The sequence below is a fragment of the Triturus cristatus genome, chromosome 4_2, assembly GCF_964204655.1.
Source record: "Triturus cristatus chromosome 4_2, aTriCri1.1, whole genome shotgun sequence".
NCBI classification, from domain to species: domain Eukaryota; kingdom Metazoa; phylum Chordata; class Amphibia; order Caudata; family Salamandridae; genus Triturus; species Triturus cristatus.
The window spans coordinates 492,822,895-492,842,001 of record NC_140586.1 but is presented as its reverse complement, the minus strand read 5'-3'; the positions used below and the strand labels follow the sequence as shown (position 1 = coordinate 492,842,001).

The following is a 19,107-nucleotide window of genomic DNA, read 5'->3' as shown; positions in this document are numbered from 1 at the left end:
GGGCGTGAGGAGGCTGCGCTGAGGAGACGAGGGCTGTATCGAGCCTTGAAGCGACCTTCCTCTTGTCACGTGACGGGGGTGGACTTTGAAGCGCCGCCCCCGCCGTTCCTGGGTGAGTGAGGAGGCCGCGCTGCTCCTGGCGGCTTCGGGCGCGCCTCCAGCCGACGCGGAGGCTCGAAGTGCTGGTGTCGGGGGTGAGAGGTCAAAGAGGAGCTGAGGATGACCTCCCCCGGCGTTGAACTCCTCCAGAGACCGTTACAGAGGTGAGGCCGACGGACTGGGGAAACGCTGTGGAGCGGGGCCTCAGCCCACTTGGAAGCCTTCAAGTTGTAAAGCTCCTGGGGAGGCGGGCGGAAGGAAAAGGTCCCTGGTTTCGCCCCTCCCCGAGGAGATATCCCCTTGAATATCAAGTCTTGGTAGCGCTTAGCAAGGGTCTCGGCCCCTGTCTCCGTGAAGCTCCCCGTGAGGAGGAAGCAAGGCAAAGAGTAAGCTGGGCATTTTGGGGATAAACTTTTAACAGGAGTAACCAGAGTTGTAAGCCTACCCAAGACTATCCCTGGTACATCAGAGTATAGCGCTTAGCGTATCCATCTAATTCCGAGCGCATTGTGGAATTTGAGTATAGCGCTGGATTTCCATTATCGTGTATATCCTGGAAGAATCTTGCTAGTGTAGCAGTCTGATCCCAAAGACCTTGTAGGATCTAAAATTAGCCTGTAATGTAATCATCTGCCTTGAAGAAGTATTGTACGGAATATATAACCATTTGATTGCCAGTGTGATGTACATGTTATGCAAAGCGCTGTAATTGGGGCTGGAATCTAAGGCGCTGGGTTGCATTACCTTGTGATGCTGATTTATCTGCCAATCTGATGTTGAATAGTATTACTATTTTGAACAGAATGAACTGTTGTGAAACTGAAATGTAGAGGATAAAAACTAATTGATTCATTTGATAAGGGAAGATAAACTTTTCTACCTTTTCTAAAAAAACGGTGTAGTGTCATTTTTCTCTTTTAAGTGGCTAAGCGCTAAAGTGTGAAGTGAATGCGAAGCAAGCACAACGTAAAATTCTGGAATTAGGCCTTTTTCTACTTGAGTCAAGCTACCCAAGGACGCTAGGTCCAACACCCATTAATTGCATTCACTTAATCTGGCTGTGACTCACTTAGTCTGGCTAGCTGTCATTCATTCAATCAGTCAGTCTCACAGAGTCTGACTGACTCAGACAGACAGACACACAGTAGCATTCAGTAACTGTCATTCTCACTCATTCATACTTCCTATCACTCATTCCTACTCACAACTTCATTGGCTCACTCTCAAACACACACACCATTTAAATACTTTTTTGACTTACCTAGGTTTCTGCGCAGGTCTTGTCTGAACTCCTGTTCCTTTTTGCTTTGAGCGCTAGAGCATATAACCGAATCCTCAAATCTGCACAGTCATAGGTACAAGGTTTCCATCTCTGCTTTTTCAACTCAGTGATGAGTTGGGAAAGGGTGGGGTGACAGGCTGGAGGCTGAATCAAGTGGCACTGCAGTGTTTAAGCCAGCATGAGCCATGCCGAGGCCTACCTGAGGCCAGGGGTAGGTTTTTTGGGCAATGGATAACCTCTGATGGCTAGAGCAGGCACTTTAATGTGCCTGAGGAAATCATCAGACAGTGTCACAACCACTGTTCCCAATAAGGTGCGCGCACACCTCTCTTCCTGTGAGCGCGCACTCCTGTGTGTGGAGCACGCCCACACACAGGACATTCCGCAAGAGAGTTCGCTCCACCGCTTTAAAAAGCGAGCGGTGCAAAAAGCACTTCCTTGATGAGGTTTTGCCGCATGAGTCAGGACTCAGGAATGCAGGTAAGGCTGGCTTGGGCTTGGAGCACTTGCTGTATGTTTTTGGTGCGGTGCGGGGGAGACTGTGGGCTTTTGTTTAAGTATTCATGTTAATCACAGCCCCTTCCGAGCTGCGATTAACATGCATACTTAAACAAAAGCCCACAGTATTCCCCGTACTGCGCTTTACCAGTGCTTAATTTGTAAAATAATAAGTGCCGGGGCCCAAAAGTACTCAGAAATCGTCCGCCTCCCCTATTCTGCCTCTCTCTCCTGATCTTGGTCAAAGTATGAAATGTAAAAAACATAAGTCCCGGTGCCAAAAAATGAATGCTGGTGGAAAACACCTGCAACCATGGGCTCAAATGAATCACTTCTTCAGCCTTTCCAGTGTATGTGGCTGCATAGACATGGGTGTATAGCTCAGAGTGACTCCTGTAGGGAACTGTTCAGGTATGGGGCTGCGTGTTTGTAATGTAGAACCCTGTGCACCCGGGCACAGACCACAGGCATCCCTTCTGTGCTGTGCTAGATTAGTGTGCCTGAATAGACAAGGCTTTATAGCTCAGGGGAGCGCCTGTTCCTGTGGAGAGCTGTCTGGGTAGGGGCTGCTTACTACATAGTGTAGGACCCTGTGCTTCCCGACACAGACTGCAGGGCACCTCTCCTGTGTGCCCAGGTGAAGAGATGTACGCAGATATCCTTCTGTGCTGTGCTAGACTGTCTCTTCTCCGGCTTTCCTGTGTACATGGCTGCACAGACAGCGAGGCTCCAGTCCCTGTGCAGAAAGTTGGATGAGCAAAGATAAAGACATTGTGTACTGTGTCTACAGAAGGGGGGTACGGTCTATAAGTGAGGGTCAATTCATCCTGGAATGGGTTACATGAGGTTAATTGTACGGCCAGGCCAGTGGTCACAGTGAATGACATGAACATAAGAAGTCACGTGAGCTACAGTGAGATAAGGAGGCACTATTTTTGAGCCCTTATTTCCAAGTCAGTGTTTCATATAGAGCGATATGCACATTTATATAGTTAATTAAATAAGGTCTAGCTGCTATAAAATAATATACACGATCACTACCATTTTAAACACATCAAATCTTGTGTCTGGGTTCCGTGTCTGTAAATCTGCCCGGCGGCCTGCACTACCTATGTAATGTTCTGAGGGACTGCATCTCCTGCAGGCATTATACCGAGGACTTTAAGGGGTCGTATTTACGGAAGAATGCATGTAAGGTGTAAATGTGTGTGTTTTCTAGAGTGCGTTGGATGTTTCTGTAAGGGGAGGAGTCCGTGTTTCTATAGGTCTATTGTTGACCCCGCCTACATTTAACGGTTAAGCTTTTAAATCTGCTTGTTCTGCATCTGCAGAAGCGCCCAAGCTGTGACCCCCCTCCCTCTTCATTGCCAGAAGCTCTCATCTACGTGTAGAATTAATATAACAGACAGCTGTACTTTCTGGGCAACTTGTGCAGGCAAAGAAAATGTATCTGGAAAGATTTGTGCACATAAGTCAATGGACCCGGCCCTGGAAAATAAGTGCGAGTGCTAAGCACCGGAAACCACTGGCACAAATTAAGCACTGCGCTTTACTAACAAAAGGTTAGAAAAGCAACCAATCGTTTTTTTAATGAACAAGAATGTATTTTGCTCAGTGCAGAAAGATTTGGAACACCGTTTGTAATTGTAAAAACACATTTTTAAACGCATCACTTTATATTAAAGTTGGCATTTATGAATGAAAAACATCAAACATACTGTTTTTGACTGGTAGTTTTATTTTGTCAAATGTTTTAATTTTTGGTTCGTTTTTGTAGTATTATTGGCACTCATCTGGGTAATGTTGGCCCAAAAGATTGATTTTCTTTGTCCAAACTAATGCTAACTAAAACCAGTTTAATCTTGTTGTAGCAACTGTCCAGGAGCGAGAAAGGAAACAACAGTGAGGAAAGAGAGAGAGGTAGGAGAAAAAAAGGAAAGGAGTGATGGGGAAGGGCAGGGCCTCTAGGAGAGGTGAAAGGGAGGTAAAGGCTAATGACAGGAGTGTTAGAAGGGCAAAATGGAGGGAGAGATAAATGAAATAAGGGGAGAGGGATGAGACAAGGCGATGATAGAAACAAAGATCACATGTGTAATTGAAGGATCAGGGAAAACTAGAGAAAAGGAAGGAAAAGTCGGAAAAGAGAAAAAACACATAGGGAGACGAGAGGTGAGGACAGAAGAAGAGAAAAACAAAAAGAAGAGGAAGAGGGGAGCAATGAGAGGAGACGGAGACAAAAGGAGAAGCAAGACACATGAAAGAGAAAAGGATAGAAAAAAGGGTTGAATTAGAAGGAGGCATAGTCTTTGGGGGTCCACTGCCATTGATGTAGTATCTTAAAATAACTATCTTTCAGACGGGCCTCCCTTAACCCTCAATCATGTTCTTCTAATGTCTCCTCTGAATCCCCCTCAAAGAATTGTGTCTGTAATTGCACTTCCCTCAAATTATGAAGTGCATTTGAGGTGGCTTGCAAGAAGATCTTAGCAATTAGAGTTGCATATAAGCCAGAATCCGTCCCACCATATCCCTTCCAGGTGAGTAGATATTTAAGAATTGAGGACTGTGGTATGTAGATAGGTCGTGGCCCCAGTTTTCCACGTATTATTTGCACCAGTAGAGCATGTCTCCACTGTTGGGTATGTGGGATATTATGAGATTGCACTAAGTCTTGGAAGGGTCTAACTAAAGTATGCCAGCTATCCCTGTCAGCTTGTAGGCTCTCCCCCATCGCCCATCTAATTTCTTCTCCCTCAATCTCATTCTGACCATTCCGTTATAATGGCATTTTCAGCTGAAGAACTGCATGTACTTCAGGCAGTCTATGGACCCTCAGCCAGCCATATGTTGAAGCTTGTAAGATTGGTTTGTCATGTGCCTTGAGTGGGAGGTGTTTGGTGTAGTGAACAGTCAGTTTTACTGTCATGTTCAACATATGTCTTTCCATTAATTACGGTAAAGATTTTCAATAATTCCAGCCTCAAATATGTAAATTGTTAAAACCAAGGCAACGTCTTTCCCAGAGATAGTCTGTGTGCAAGCATAAGTAGACCACTGGCATCAGTAGATCTGGACCTCCAACAATGGATGAGTGTGAAATCTTGCATCCTTGGCTGGTAAAATGTAAGTATATTCAGTACAGAACTGTGTTTCTGTTTAATATCGCCCATACATGCTTGACTTCAGAGATCAGCGTGAATCTGCATATTAACCCTATGAGTGAAAACTAACTGGCGCACGTAGCCATAGCTGCAGCGCACAGAGACCCTACACTGCTGCACACAGGGTATAAAAATTAGAGGGAACATTGGTCACAACAACCTGCCTCATGCTGTTGGTGGACGATATTTGTTTTCATTATACCAAGAGAGAACAATAGATTATTCACTCTTGGTGTAATACTAAGGGGGCAGAAAACAACAAGGGCACATCTCTCGACCCCCAGTCTAGAGATATGGTTAAATCCATTGTTTTTTTGCTCACCATGCCACACCAGTTTAGCAGTTCAGGCTGGACTGGCTTGGCTGTTCGGGCTGGACTGTTCCTATAAGGATCAGGGTCAAGACTGATTTGCATATTGCTGGGTCTACACTGGGGTGGCATGGTGAGCTAAAGAACGATGGATTCAACCCAAATCTTTTGACTGGGGGTGTTTGACTGATGTGTTCCGCATTCCGTCCATCATTTGTGTGTCTTGCTTTCTTGTCCAAAGTGTGACGGGTATGCCCAGACATGGTTCCCGGGCTCACTGTGCCACTGGATTCAAGTTAGCCTGGCTGATGAGGGGCGATACCCCAAAATCAGTCCCAGAAAGCGTGTTTTTGGTCCATGGAGTACCTGGCTCAGCAGTTCAGCCTGGATTGCTTCCAAAGGGAGCTGTTTCAAGTCTGATTTGCCTATGGCTGGGTCCAAACTGGGGTGGCATCGGAGTCGTTTTAAGGCATTGGCAAAGTGGGCTCTGGCCAGGGCCACCAGCTTTTCAGAGGGCCCCCCCTGATAAGGTAATGTCCTTTAGACTAGTCCTGTCATGTATGCCCCCCTTTTTACATACATTGTCCCATCCACCGACAATAATGCATAATTATTCTGTATAAGGTTCACCACTTGTTTTCATCCTTAGTCAACAGGCCCGCTGAGCATGTTCACATTGTTTTAGGAAAACCTTTACTATTGTTTTCAAAACATTTAAGATTGTTTTAAGAAAATATCGGTTATAGAAGAATCCCTGAAGTGACCACTCTAGTATATAAGACCCTTATTCCCCCCTGCAAATTGGACGAGAATTCCTTCCACGCTGACATGGGGTCCTGCATGCTCAATCTTCGACATGTGGTGGGGTGTCATTATCGGAGCAGAGACGGGGTCCTTTATTCTCTACCATCAGGTGAGGGGGTTGGGTCTTCCCTGGGGGATTCTTGGCTATATACATATATATCTATAAACAGATACATTCAGTCATAAGCTTTTATTCGATATGCAAGATATCTTGTAAGCACATAAAAAATACAATAGACACATAAAAATCACAGTTACAAGAAGCCAGTATGAAAAACATAAGAATATAAAAAAGGGCATAAATTTCCCATAATAAATTATCTAAAAATGAATTAAACAGCTACTGACAATCTCTTGCAGCGAATGAGCCAGGACCACTTTAAAAATTTCGCAATTCCACACACAAAAAGGGGGGAAGTGTCCGTCGTTAAAATGCGCAGGGCCTCAAGGTGACTACGTGTGCCCATATTGCGACAGAGGGGTTTCAACCAGACACCCCTGGGCCTTGCATAATCCGGGCAAGCAAATAAAACGTGTACAATAGTCTCAACCTTGCTAGGGCAACATGCACAATTGGGAGAAATGCGGGGCACAGGTGACCAACTCGATACCAATGCACCTAGGGGGAGGCATCCAACTCTGAATTTGAAATAAAGGGCTCGGTCATAAGGGAGAGTTATCAAGTCCAGGTAGGGTTCAAAAGCCACAGTGTCTTTAATTTGCAAAAAGGCGACAGTCGACTTGCAGTGGTTGGAGGTTGTATTTGGCCGCTCCGCACACCAGTTCCAATAATGCGCCTTGACAACTTCTTTTGTAGGGGCTGAACGTAATGACCAGCAGCCTCCTAGACCGACATTCTCCAAGAGCTTTTTGGTATCTCTAAGCCACTTTATTTTGGCCCAGCCCCCCAGACTCATAATTTCTCCCAAGGCATCAGCATAAGATTTCAATTCTTCACCCCTCCAGATTCTTGTCCATAACAAAAGCGGGCGAAGCTGGGCCTGGTCTTTAATATTTTTGCAGCCCATGTCCAACCGGACAGGTACGGATGGAGTACTCAGGGGAACGGAGATAAGAGATTTCAATAACTTACTCTCCGCTGTCTCTAGATCTTTCAAACAGCAATGGCCCCACAGTTCTGCCCCATACAAGGCTGATGACACTACTTTAGCCTTGTAAATGTCAACTACTGGGGTGAGTGATCTTCTTGGAGAGGCCCTGAACTCCCTCATAAGGGCACCTCCCACTCTCCTATGGCTGAGGACCATTTTATCAATATGACTAGCCCAGGACATCCTATCCGTAATCCGGATACCCAGGTAGTCAAATTCGGCTACTTTCTCTAGGGGTGTCGAATTTAGAGTCGGGGGGCGGCCCAGTTTCTTAGGAGGATTTAGGACTAGATATTTTGTTTTATCCACGTTTATTGTTAATCCTCTTGCATCACAGAACTCCTGAAATCGTGTTAGTAATTTCTGGAGACCTTGAGGGGTCTTCGAAATCAGGAGCGTGTCGTCCGCAAATAGCAGGGTGGGGATCCGGACTCCACCGAGACAGGGGGCGTCGGCTGGTTCTTGCTGGAGATGTTTTACCACCCCATTCACATAAAGTGAAAATAGGGTTGGAGCCAAAACGCAGCCCTGCCTTACGCCCCTAGAGACTGGAATCTTCTCAGTAAGTTCACCGTTTTTACCCCAGCGGACCTGGGCAAAGGTATGGGCGTGAAGGTTGATAAGAAGTGACAAGATGTAAGGGGGTAAGCCCAGCTCGAGAAGTACCCTCCAAAGATCCTCTCGGGGGACTAGGTCAAAGGCAGTCTTCAGGTCTATAAAGGCCAAATAAAGGCTGCCCTTGCCCAGTTCCACCACCTTCCACCCCAGTAATATCAGCCTAAACACCTGCTCAATTGTCCCCATTCCGACCCGAAAACCTGCCTGAAAGTCTGAAAGAATTTTATTCTCCTCCACCCAATGGAGGATCCTTCCGAGGATAGCTTTACCTGCTATCTTTTGGGTGGAGTCGATCAGACTTATGGGTCGGTAATTACCTGGAGCTTCCCTGCACCCTTTTTTATAAACTGGGACCACCACCGCCCCTTTCCAGGATTCAGGTACTGCCCCTCCCATCATGATGTCGTTAAGTAGCGCTGCTATGACCCGTGCCCATTCAGCTGGGTATGCCCTCATAAGGTCTCCCGGGAGGCCATCGGGACCCGCAGCCTTGCGTGGGGCTACCCACCCTATAACCCCCTCAAGTTCTAGCGGAGTAAAGAGGTCGTAGGCATGAGGTTCAATTATATGCGTAAGAGCCATCCCCGCATTACAATCCCCTTCTGGAGGGAGGTATAAAGACCCAAAGTGCTTTACCCAGCTTTGTGGCGGGATGTTACAGGGTCTCATAAGTGCATCGGGGTTTTTCCGTGCACTTATAAGTTTCCAAAATGCCCTTGGGTCTCTACTTTTGCTGGCCTGGAGCAGGTCATCCCAATATTTATCTTCCCACTCCCTCCTGGCTAGTTTAAGAGAGTTATTGTAGGCCCTCCTTGCTTCCTGTATCTCAAGACGGGACTTAGCTTTAATCGCCTCAACTAACTTAGCCTTAAGAACCCTACATGGTTGGGAATACCAACCCTCAGGGTTTTTTTTTAGAGAGTTTATTACCCAATTTATTATGATGAAGGGTAAAGACATTAGTCAAGGCATCAGTCAGGGAGACAAAGAGCCCACTCACTCTACCCACACCTTCCGACGATGTTCCAAGGTTTAGTACTGTATGGTTTAGGAGAGATTTTATTTCTTCTACCTTCCCCTCTGATAAAACCAGTTTGGCCCATTTAATTCGCCTGCCACAAGGGGAGACTTCCGATACCTCAGGTGGTGCTGCTACTTGGTTTATAGGGACCTTACTTGAGTGACGCCACCACTGAGCCATACTTAAAGAAAGCAGGTTATGGTCGCTTTCAACCGAGGGGACCACCTGCATGTCCCTTACATAGGGCCAAAGACACACGTCTACTAAAAGATAATCTAACCTAGAGGTATGTCCGGGCCTATTATACGTGTGAGCACCCAGCCTATCCGAGGGTGTCCTCCCATTAACAGCCCTTAGATTGAATTCAAGGCTCAGGGAGTATAACTGAAGCGCCACTTCTGACCACCTCTTGATCGGTGGGATATAAACAGATACATGCTACGCCTACATATCTAGGCTAGGTACATTTAGGCAAATTACATAGGGCATGCATTATAGGAGTATGCAATTCCTGCCCTCTTATCTGTACTGTATATGTTGATCTGCTTAGCACTATAGTAGAAATGTATCTACTGTTTACTATATTAGGACTTGCGATTTCTTTTGTATGCTTTTGTCTCCTGATTGTCGCAGAAAATATGTTTTACACAACACTGACGCTGGACCAATAAATACTTATTGAAAACGTCCTAATCCCCATCCTGTGTATTTTCTGAGAATAAGTAAGCAACAGTGACTGAGCGAAAAGTACTGTACTGTTTTCCACGATCCCTGAGGAATCAGGGTTGTCATGTACAGTGGTTGCCAGAAACTACCTCCACCACTGTAAGATACAGGGGGGTGGTAGTGGCACTGTATAGCTAGCTGTTTTAACTGCTGACATATCCTGTGGGGGTGTCCGGAATCGATTTGGACATCAAGCCCTCAATTTAGGTCATCCAAAACGTGCAGGTCCTGGCGATTCCTAGGCAATACACAACAATAGAGCCATCCTTGTTCTGCAGAGAGTCTTGCCCTGATGACCCTGAATAATTCTTAAACATGTTGTTTTAGATACAGTTTCTCTTTAATTTATTTTTAAAGAGAGAGTTTATTAAAGACATTTTGCAGAGAAATGTTGTGTTTATGTTACATGCAACAAAACAGGCAAAACAGGACCTCAGATATGAGCAATGGGAAGGTGTCAGATTTTTAGTAGTAATATTAGAGAGTTGCTGCTGCGTTACAGTATCGAAAACACACATCACAATCCCTGAATATTAGATGTAAACATATTTAGAATGTGTACCACTGTACTAGTGCACGGTCAGTGACCAGGCCAAAGAGTGCATGAATGAGCCGAAATTGGATCATAAATTCAAAACAGTTCCGAACAGGCACCCCCAAAATATGTTTGGCCCAGGTCAACCAAAATCCTTAAGACGTCTCTGGGTGGCATGGTGAGCAAAAGAATGACTGATTCATCCCAGATCTTGATTGTAGGTTAATGTTAAATGTGTTCTACATTCGGTCCATCATTTGTGTGTCTTGCTTTCCTGCCCAAAGTATGCCGGGAATGCCCGGGCATGGGTCCAGGGCTGACTGTGCTACTGGATTCAAGCTAGCCTGGCTGATGAAGGGGGATACCCCAAAGCCGGTCCCAGGATGTTTGTTTCTGGTCTAGGGAGGACCTGGCTTGGCAGTTCGGTCTGGACTGTTCCCATGAGGAGCATGGTCAAGACTGATTTGCATATGGCTTGGTCTAAACTGGGGTTGCATGGTGAGCAAAAGAACAATGGGTTCAACCCAGATATCTTGACTAGGGGTGAATGTTTGCTGTGTTCCACATTCCATCCATCATTTGTGTGTCTTTTGCTCCCTTAAGGGTACCATCATAACCTAGCTCTCAGAGCCTGCCCATGCAACAATGTTTCAGAACAGTCAATGGTACACTTTCTTTTCTTCTGTGGTTTTTATAAATTATATACTATAAGCTTTTTAGTCCCATTCATGAGACTTAGGTTTCTAAGGCACTGCACTTTAGCCTATCATTATCTTCAGTGACTATCAGATAAAGAGATGTGTACTTGTATAAGTCTATTCCTTAGTGCTGCTGTGCGTTCACGGGGCATCATGCATTTTACTTAAAGTGAGAATATATTGTATTTTATGTGCTTTTATTTAATATAATGCTTGCCAATGGAGGAACCACCTGGTTGTGGCGAGGTACACATGTAAGGTTAATGAATTTCCCCCAAACATGAAAAAAATAGTGTACCATCTCTTCTATTTTAGTTCGTGTTATGTACTTTTATGCATTTTACTGAATTTATGTGTATTTATGTATGCTTTTATGTTGGATTTTCGACTGAATAAAGTTTTCAATCAATCAATATTTAATGTATCACCATGCACTTTGATCTTTGAAAGACAGATATATTCAAGTGCTTATACTTGCCTTTTCTCTAATCTGAGCAGTTACATTTTCTTTAGCATCTTCAAAGTGCTGTGCTCTCTTTTTTAGAACTTTTATTGCCTTCTTCAGGGCTTCATTTTCATGTGCACTTTTTTTCTTCACCGATAAAATGTTTTGCTTGGCTTCTTCACGTTCTAGCTTCTTTTCACAGATTGCTGCATTCAGATTCTGCAGTAAGTTAAGCAATTTTACCATTTTACGTTATGCTCATAGACAAATATAAGCAAATCAGCAAATGCATTACAGTTTACTTTATCACGTGTACTCCTGTCAATTCTTAATTTGCTTTACACATGTACCATTTAGCACTTTTATAAATGCTATGTGCAAGATCTGACTATGAGATTATTTGCATTAACTGATATGTAGCCGTTTTCAAACCATGCTTTAGATAATTCAGCTTTAAATAACAGAATAAATAATCTTTTCAAAAACATGTGTTTTCCTGTGGCCCTCAAGTTATGCCGAGTACAGTCTATCGGAAAACATTGTTATCCTTTAGAAAAATAAAACCTTAATCTGTGAATAATTGAAAAGTAGAAAAACTACAATAACATTATCTTTATCTTAAACTGAAGACAGTCCCACAAAAAAGCAAGCACTGCAGCTTACAGGTCTTAAAGTAAAGGTTCCCATTACTCACACTGATTTGTCAGTAGAACATTCCTCATTTTCATTGTCAGGAACAGCTGAAAAGCATTGGCAAGTGTTTTTTTGGACCATCAACTATTTCTCACAACCTGCAGATTGGTGTAGGATCACCAACAACACAGAAACAGACATACATTTCAACTTCTAAAACTATGGGAATGAAAAGTAGGAGTCCTTAAAGACCAATCTTAAGGGAAATTCCAAAGAAAAATAATGTGTTTTGTCAACTCAGTGTTTCATACAAAGGCTGCTTTCATACTTAGCACAGGGGATTTGCAACTTGATTCATGTAATGATTCATTTATTAAAGGTCCAATGCTTGGGATTTTAAAGGTAACACTTTAATCCACCGTAAGCTAGTAGTAGGGAATCAGTGAGGGAACTGTTTGATTTGCCCTTTTAAGACCCACGACTAGCATAACTACTTGGTAAATTGGCCTTAACATAACTAGTCCCAAATTTAGAAAACCATGTGTATAATGTCACAGTAGCTACTAGCAAAGAATACCTCAGCACATACTGGCTTCACTTTATGACTCAATGAAAACACTGCACAACAGACCTGCGTATAAACAAACATTGGACATTAATCTAAATCCTGAGAAAGCCTTTAAAACAATTTCTAAAATCAGATTGAGAATGCTTTTGTTTTGAGACTACTTCTTTGTTTAGTGCAAGGCACCCAGAACTCTTATGACATTCTAAAAATATATGAAAGGAGGACATTTCATAGTTTAAAGCAAAGAGAAACAGACCAACAGCATAATTAAGCCCATTAGTAATGGGAAGAATCCCTTTACTGATGTGAAAGTGGAGCGAGGTTGTGAGAGGTTACCCTGCAAGTAGAGAGGAGCTCTAATTAGTTGCGGCTTATGGAGCAAAGGCAGACATTTTAACCTACTTGATTTGTCATTTCTAAGGAAGTGCAATTTGCTTTTGAGGATGGAAATATAGTTCCTTCTCTGTACTCCAGCAGGGAAAAGGAGTTGCATTTTGGTCTTTTTTTTAAGTGCCAGCAAGTATGCGGTGCCTATGCCATTGGTCACATCACAAATCTGCAGCTATGTGGTATACAAGAATTTAGGACAGCTGAAGTTTCCATATCAATTTTCTAAGAAATCCAATACAGGTGATACAGATGTGCAACATATGCCTTGCATAACCCAGCAGCATGAGGTCTGGTTTGAAGACATTTTTATTTTGGCATAGCACACATGACAATCATGCATGCACACTGTGGCCTAGGCAATCTTGTGACTTGAGACCAAGACTTGGCTGTGTGATCTGGAGGGATGCACTAAGCACTCCCTTGAGCTGACACTGTGTCCCGGGAAATGCACTTCATACAGTGTTGTCAGCATACTGGTGTAAAGTTCTGCTTTAAAGTAGTTTCTATGCCCTGCAGAGGCATCCAGAGTGAATGTGCACATGTACTCTATATATGTGGTGCTGTTGGCAGCAGTCCATATTAAAAAGAAGTACATATATGGCTAGACCAATGGGATCTAGTTTGGGTAGCCCACGTACAACACAATACACATAGTGGTTCAGTCCACCCAGGCAAGGAAGTATATTGTTGGCGGTCCTGGATGGTGGGAACAGTTCCAGGCGGGGTGGAAGGATGGAAAGAGGGATGCACCAGAAATGGAGCAGCAAGAATTTGGTGGATGGCATGCACATCATTATCTCACTCTGCCATTATGGCTGATGGTTGGCAAGAGGAGGTAAATCAGCAGAATCTTTTCCAGATTCTTTACAACGTGTAAACAATCTTTCCAGGAGGACCTGTCCTTTTTGTCTTCACCCAAGTAAAGGGGTATGCTGCAGAGTACTCCATGACGTCCTGTGATTTAGTGCTCGTGTCTGGTACAGCACGTTTCCCCAGAGATGAGGGGAGATTAACCTGAAACCTGCAACTCGACAAGAGGAGCTGTGGGTCTGCCTGAGGTCAAAGGGCAGCTGGCCTCCTGAGAGACTGAAGGAGTACCTAGCTCCCATAGGGCAATAACTGCCAAGAACAAGAAGCTCAGCCACTGTGTCCAGGAGGGCTGCTGCAGCCACAGAAATCAGAGACTGTAATGGGCACCAACTCGCTTTTGTAAGGGGCCTTATCGACCGAACCTCAAGCCATCCATTCATCCTGCAAGAGGTGTGCCTGCTGCTGTGACAACCCACTTGAGTGGTCTGAACCTAATGGCAACCATGACCTAAAGTGCCAGTGAAGTTAAGTTTTTTTTTTCCATAACTTCACTGATACTTCAGGTCACGGTCACCAGTAGCTGCAGAACACTCAAGTGGATCGTCACAGCAGCGGGCGCACATGTTGCAGGATGAATGGATGACTTGTGGGTAGATTGATGTTAGAAATGATATAGAGGATGGGACTTTATTGTCTTGTATTCTTAAGAGAAAGATTTTGTTCCTAAGTGAAACCCACATTCCATACTACATGTACTGGAGAATACATGAAACACTACTGTTTTTATCAATTTTCAATTGTAAAGAACTGAGATTCATCCAATTTGATATGGAATCCATGTATTCCTTAATGTGGTTCTGGTTGCCAGTAGAATCACACCGCCTATTGGCTGAATTCACAAGCATAAGACGTCATTGTGAACTCAAATCCTAGAATAAGATGAGCTAGGGCACACACAAAAATGATAAGCAAAATAGGGCTAAACTGTGAGTCTTGGGGGCGAGGGGGGAAATCAAGAGTGACTTTATTAAAAGTGGAATGAAAGAAGGCAATTTAGAAATCTGCATGTGATCTGTAAAATACGGAGTGATCTAGTCTGGGCTTTGTTTTTGATGTCAAACTGAAAAAGATGAGAAAGACTAATACCATGTGATGTTTTGTCCAAAGCGGAACAATTAGATGTGCTCGGCAACCTTTGCCAGTAATAATTCCTATGTTGTCTATAATGGAGGCCAATGCTGTTTTGGTGCTGTGTAATGAGCAGAAATCTTATTGAACAGGGTCCAACATGTTGTAACGCTCCAGAAAATTCCGTGATTTGTCTCCCTCTATGTTTTATGACATCTTAATGTGCAAATGTAACTGAGAAGTCAGTGATTACTTTAGACTCTCGGCCATTAGCAATTTCAACAGCAGGGTTATACCACAAACTGCTTCAAGCAATATGGGACTACTGTTGTTGAGCTAGAAACTTATAGAAAGCTGTGTGACAGCCAGTGACGGAACGGATTACAAGATGGAGAACTGGGGTATGGGGGTGCTCCTAGAGGGAAGACAAATTAAGCATACAGACTTGAATAATTCAAGTGGAAGGGGGCATATTCAATAAGTAGACCCCCATTAATTTAATCCATTTACAGCAGAAGTTCACTTTGGCTCTAGGAATGCGGAGGTCCAGGGAAATGGCAGATAAGCTTTGCTTTCTCTGAAAATAACCAGTCAAGTAAATTGTACAGCCACTGTGAGGAAGAAATTATATGTTTGGTAAATTTCAGATTGGACAAGCAGTTCACTACATTAAATGGCTACTTTGAAAAGATCCTTGCTACCAATATGATGCCTATGCAGTATTAGGCCCTAGATGCCTTGCTTAGTTTTTTACAATTTTGAAGGTCTGATGTGTAGCCAGTTTTGCAGGCATTAGAATACTATTTTCACCACATGATCTTGGACGTTTTGGTAGTCCAATTAGCAAAGATGAGTTCTGAGGAGTATCTAAAAGGCACAAGCAATGAGACAGGGAGTTTTGAACACCATAACAGGGACCACATATCAAGGACAGATGAAAGCCTATGATTGCAAGTGTATGAAGGTGGCTGTATCCCATTTACCGAAGGTATTGCAGAGAGTTCAATACTGCTGTTCTACTCTTCAGCCTAATTTTTACCCAGGAACTACTAATCTGATGAATAAAAGATGCAAATTAACTTTCAACCAAAAACATCCATTTTAACCGTGTAAGAAAGTGGAGTATTAGGTGGCTCTGCCTAAAAATAAGGGTCCTAGTTGAGGGTCACAGGTACTCCCCTGGTTTGTCTTTATTAGAGTGCAAAAGGTCCTGAGGTGACATTGGTGGTGGCGTGGGTGCTCATGGTGGAGGTGGGGAGTGTGTGGAATGGGGGTGTGGTACAGGGCTGGTAGCCCTGTCCTTGCTCACCCTTGGAATTGGACAGAATTGCAACTTCTCATGTATCTGATTTTTAAAAGTGAGCTTTTTTATTGGCAGGTAATGTTTGTGGTGCCCAAGAAAGCATGGTGGAGGGATGACTATGCATCTTACGTTGACTCATGTTGGGGACCTCTGGGAACTCCATGGTGCTGGTGGACTCATACATGTCTGGACTTGACACAGCCAGTTTCTAGGCTAATTTTCTGAGTTGACCTTGGGCCGATTTCAAATCTGAAGGCAGGCAGGGTTGAGTTGGCTGATGCAGAGGCTCAGAGCCTTTTGGCCAAGGCTTTTCTTAAGCTGAAGAGACCTCTCAATGCCAAAAGGCCTTAGTGCTTGAAGGTGGATTACAAGGCTAGTGCCTCCTGTGGCTAATCTCAGAGCTCAACATCAGACTCTCTCAGGTGCGATGCTCAGTTTCTACCAGAGATAGCTTTCAAGGTCAACCCCTTGATGGTCGATCCTCTGTTATGTTCCCCAACCTAGGACTAAGTAGCAAAGTGACCCCTTACCTACATTTGTCCAAGCTTGCTCTGCATAGCGGGTCTAGCACTGGCCTTTTACCCAGTGATGAGCTGAATAAATGTCGATTGGTTTCCTTGAAACTAGCTTAATTTATTATGCATAAGGATTCTTAGTAAAAGCCCCTGCACGTGACGTTCATAACAGGATTAAAATACTCTGTACAAAAGTCATCGCTATCTTCATCTTAGGGTGACGTCATCCTAGGGTGATGGATGATAACTGTAAACGCTAAGTGCAACAGTTCAGCCTTGCCAATAGGTTTTCCACTCAAGTACTCCTACAAGTTAGATGGGCAAACCATTCTGTATGCTCAAATTCCAGGAGTGGGGGACTGTAAACATGGATCGCAGAAGAGGATTAATTCTAGCTGCACACGAGGGTCTGGGTTCAGCACATGCAGATATTTCTGCAACTGTTTCACTACTAAAAAGCGTTATTGGTGGCCTGGTCTTACTAAACAGACCAAGGGTTTTGTCCTCAAGTGCGACATCTGTCAGCAGATGAAAGGTTCCACATAGCAAGTCCACCTCAAACACCACTACTGATATCAGACAAACCTTTCGCTTGTGTCTATTTGGACCACTGCGGCCCCTTACAATCTGACAAGGCTTACAAGTACACATTAGTGGCAGTGGATGTGTGCTCTAGCTTCCTGTGGGTGTGGGTTCGGCCTCAGCACTCGGCTGACGCCCGAACTGTTATAAAGGATTTGCGAGTCTTCACAGGGATAGACGCAACTGACACATTACAGTCCGACAGTGGCCCGGCGTTTAGCTCACAGGCTTACAAAGAAGCCATGGGAAGTTTGGGTGTAGCATTGCGGTACTCCTCCCCATATCATCCAGAGGGAAATTCGATTGTGGAGAGGAAGAACTGGGACTTAAAGCAATCCTTAACAGATAGGGTATTAGGCTCGGGGGGCAGTTGTGTCAATCACCTATATGGGGTCCAGAGGGCACTTAACAAAATGCCAAGAAAATCCCTGAGGGGCCGTACTCCATATGAAGTCCTGTTTGGGATAAGAATGTGGGTACCAGACCTCGACTTTGGCAGCACAGTGGCAGATGAAAAGTCATTTGACATCAATGATCGTTTGGGTGTCTTACAGGAACTCAATGAATTACGGGCATTACAAAGCAAAGTTCAAGTAAAATGCACTGCCACTGGAGTAGTGAAAGCTGTTCCGGGAAGACCTGCCTGGGTCCCAAAGATTGGGGACCTGGTCTGAGAAAAGATAGTGGACAAAAAAGAACTTGGGCCATCTTACAGAGCGCCTGTACTGGTCCTGGCTGTTGAAGGAACAGAAGTACTTTTTCCGCCCCTTGCCAGCTGCAAAGACAAGAGATTTGTCTCAATTGATCTGATCAAACCACACTATGTGGCTGATACTCAAAACAGTTGGCTGCGTGAGCTTCTGGGTAGCCACCGATCTCTTCCCGCTACCATACAGGAGGTTCAGGTGGAAAGAATAATACTTTTTAAGATTCTACTGCACGGAGTGATGGAGTTACCAACAATGCGATGCAACTCGTACCTGTTTAAATTGAGCAACTTCAAACTACAAATGACACACGGATCACTATTCGACCCAACACCGACGTCTATGTGAATATATCTCGAACAGAGGCATCTACCGGTTCCACAAAACTTGCTAAGCTACCAAAGATGGATCGGACTGCGTCTGGCTTCTTCATTGATTTTGACGATTTCTCATCAGATCCAAGTGAACACCAGTTACCGCCATAGCCTGTTCCCCACAAACAACAAATTCGCGATTTCTACCTTTGGCTGCAAAAGACTTATTTTGTTTTTCCCCGACTACAGCTTTGGATTGCAATTGGTCTACTGTTTCTAGTCCTTTGGATTTGTGTATTGACTGTCTTTTTCTTGCTATTGAGTGGGCATTACCTCCAAGAACGCTCTGCAGTACAACAACATGTAAACTTGGTCTTGAAACCGCATGCATCATCACACCGTAAACAGAGAGACTTGCCCTTAGTGAACATTACAGCAGTTCCAGTTCCTGAAAGAATAGTTTGGGACGGAGTTTTCTATAATGTTTATGGTCCTACTGAACAATTAAGAAGACCACATTTATTAAAAATTTCTCTTAGTGATATCATCACCTTTAATACTTTCTCTGATGATTGGGACATTGAAACTGTGCATACTATGCTGTCTCATTTAGAACAATCTGCTGGATTTCCAAATGATGAATTTTATGATGGGACATCTAATTTTGACAGCATGTATTGTTACCAACACTATGGTCACCATTTTCTGCACAAAGCAAATATTCCACGTAATGTTTTCACTTACCATCAATGGGAACATTACCCAACACCGCCAAAAGTGAGTTCATCAACATTTGCACAGAAGTTTGCTTACATTTCCGGGTTTAACACTTCAGACGTGGCCTCTTA

General features: G+C 44.0%; 1 protein-coding gene across 16 annotated transcripts in view; it reads right to left on the bottom strand.

The window, feature by feature from the left end:
* Window positions 1-19,107, bottom strand: part of ODF2L (outer dense fiber of sperm tails 2 like) — a 367,183-nt gene that overhangs the window by 233,663 nt on the left and 114,413 nt on the right. For all 16 annotated transcript variants that reach the window (XM_085602065.1, XM_085602056.1, XM_085602064.1 and 13 more), the window contains exon 7: window positions 11,343-11,528. In XM_085602065.1, coding sequence (XP_085458191.1) covers window positions 11,343-11,528 — 186 coding nt within the window. The remainder of the gene's footprint in view (window positions 1-11,342; window positions 11,529-19,107) is intronic.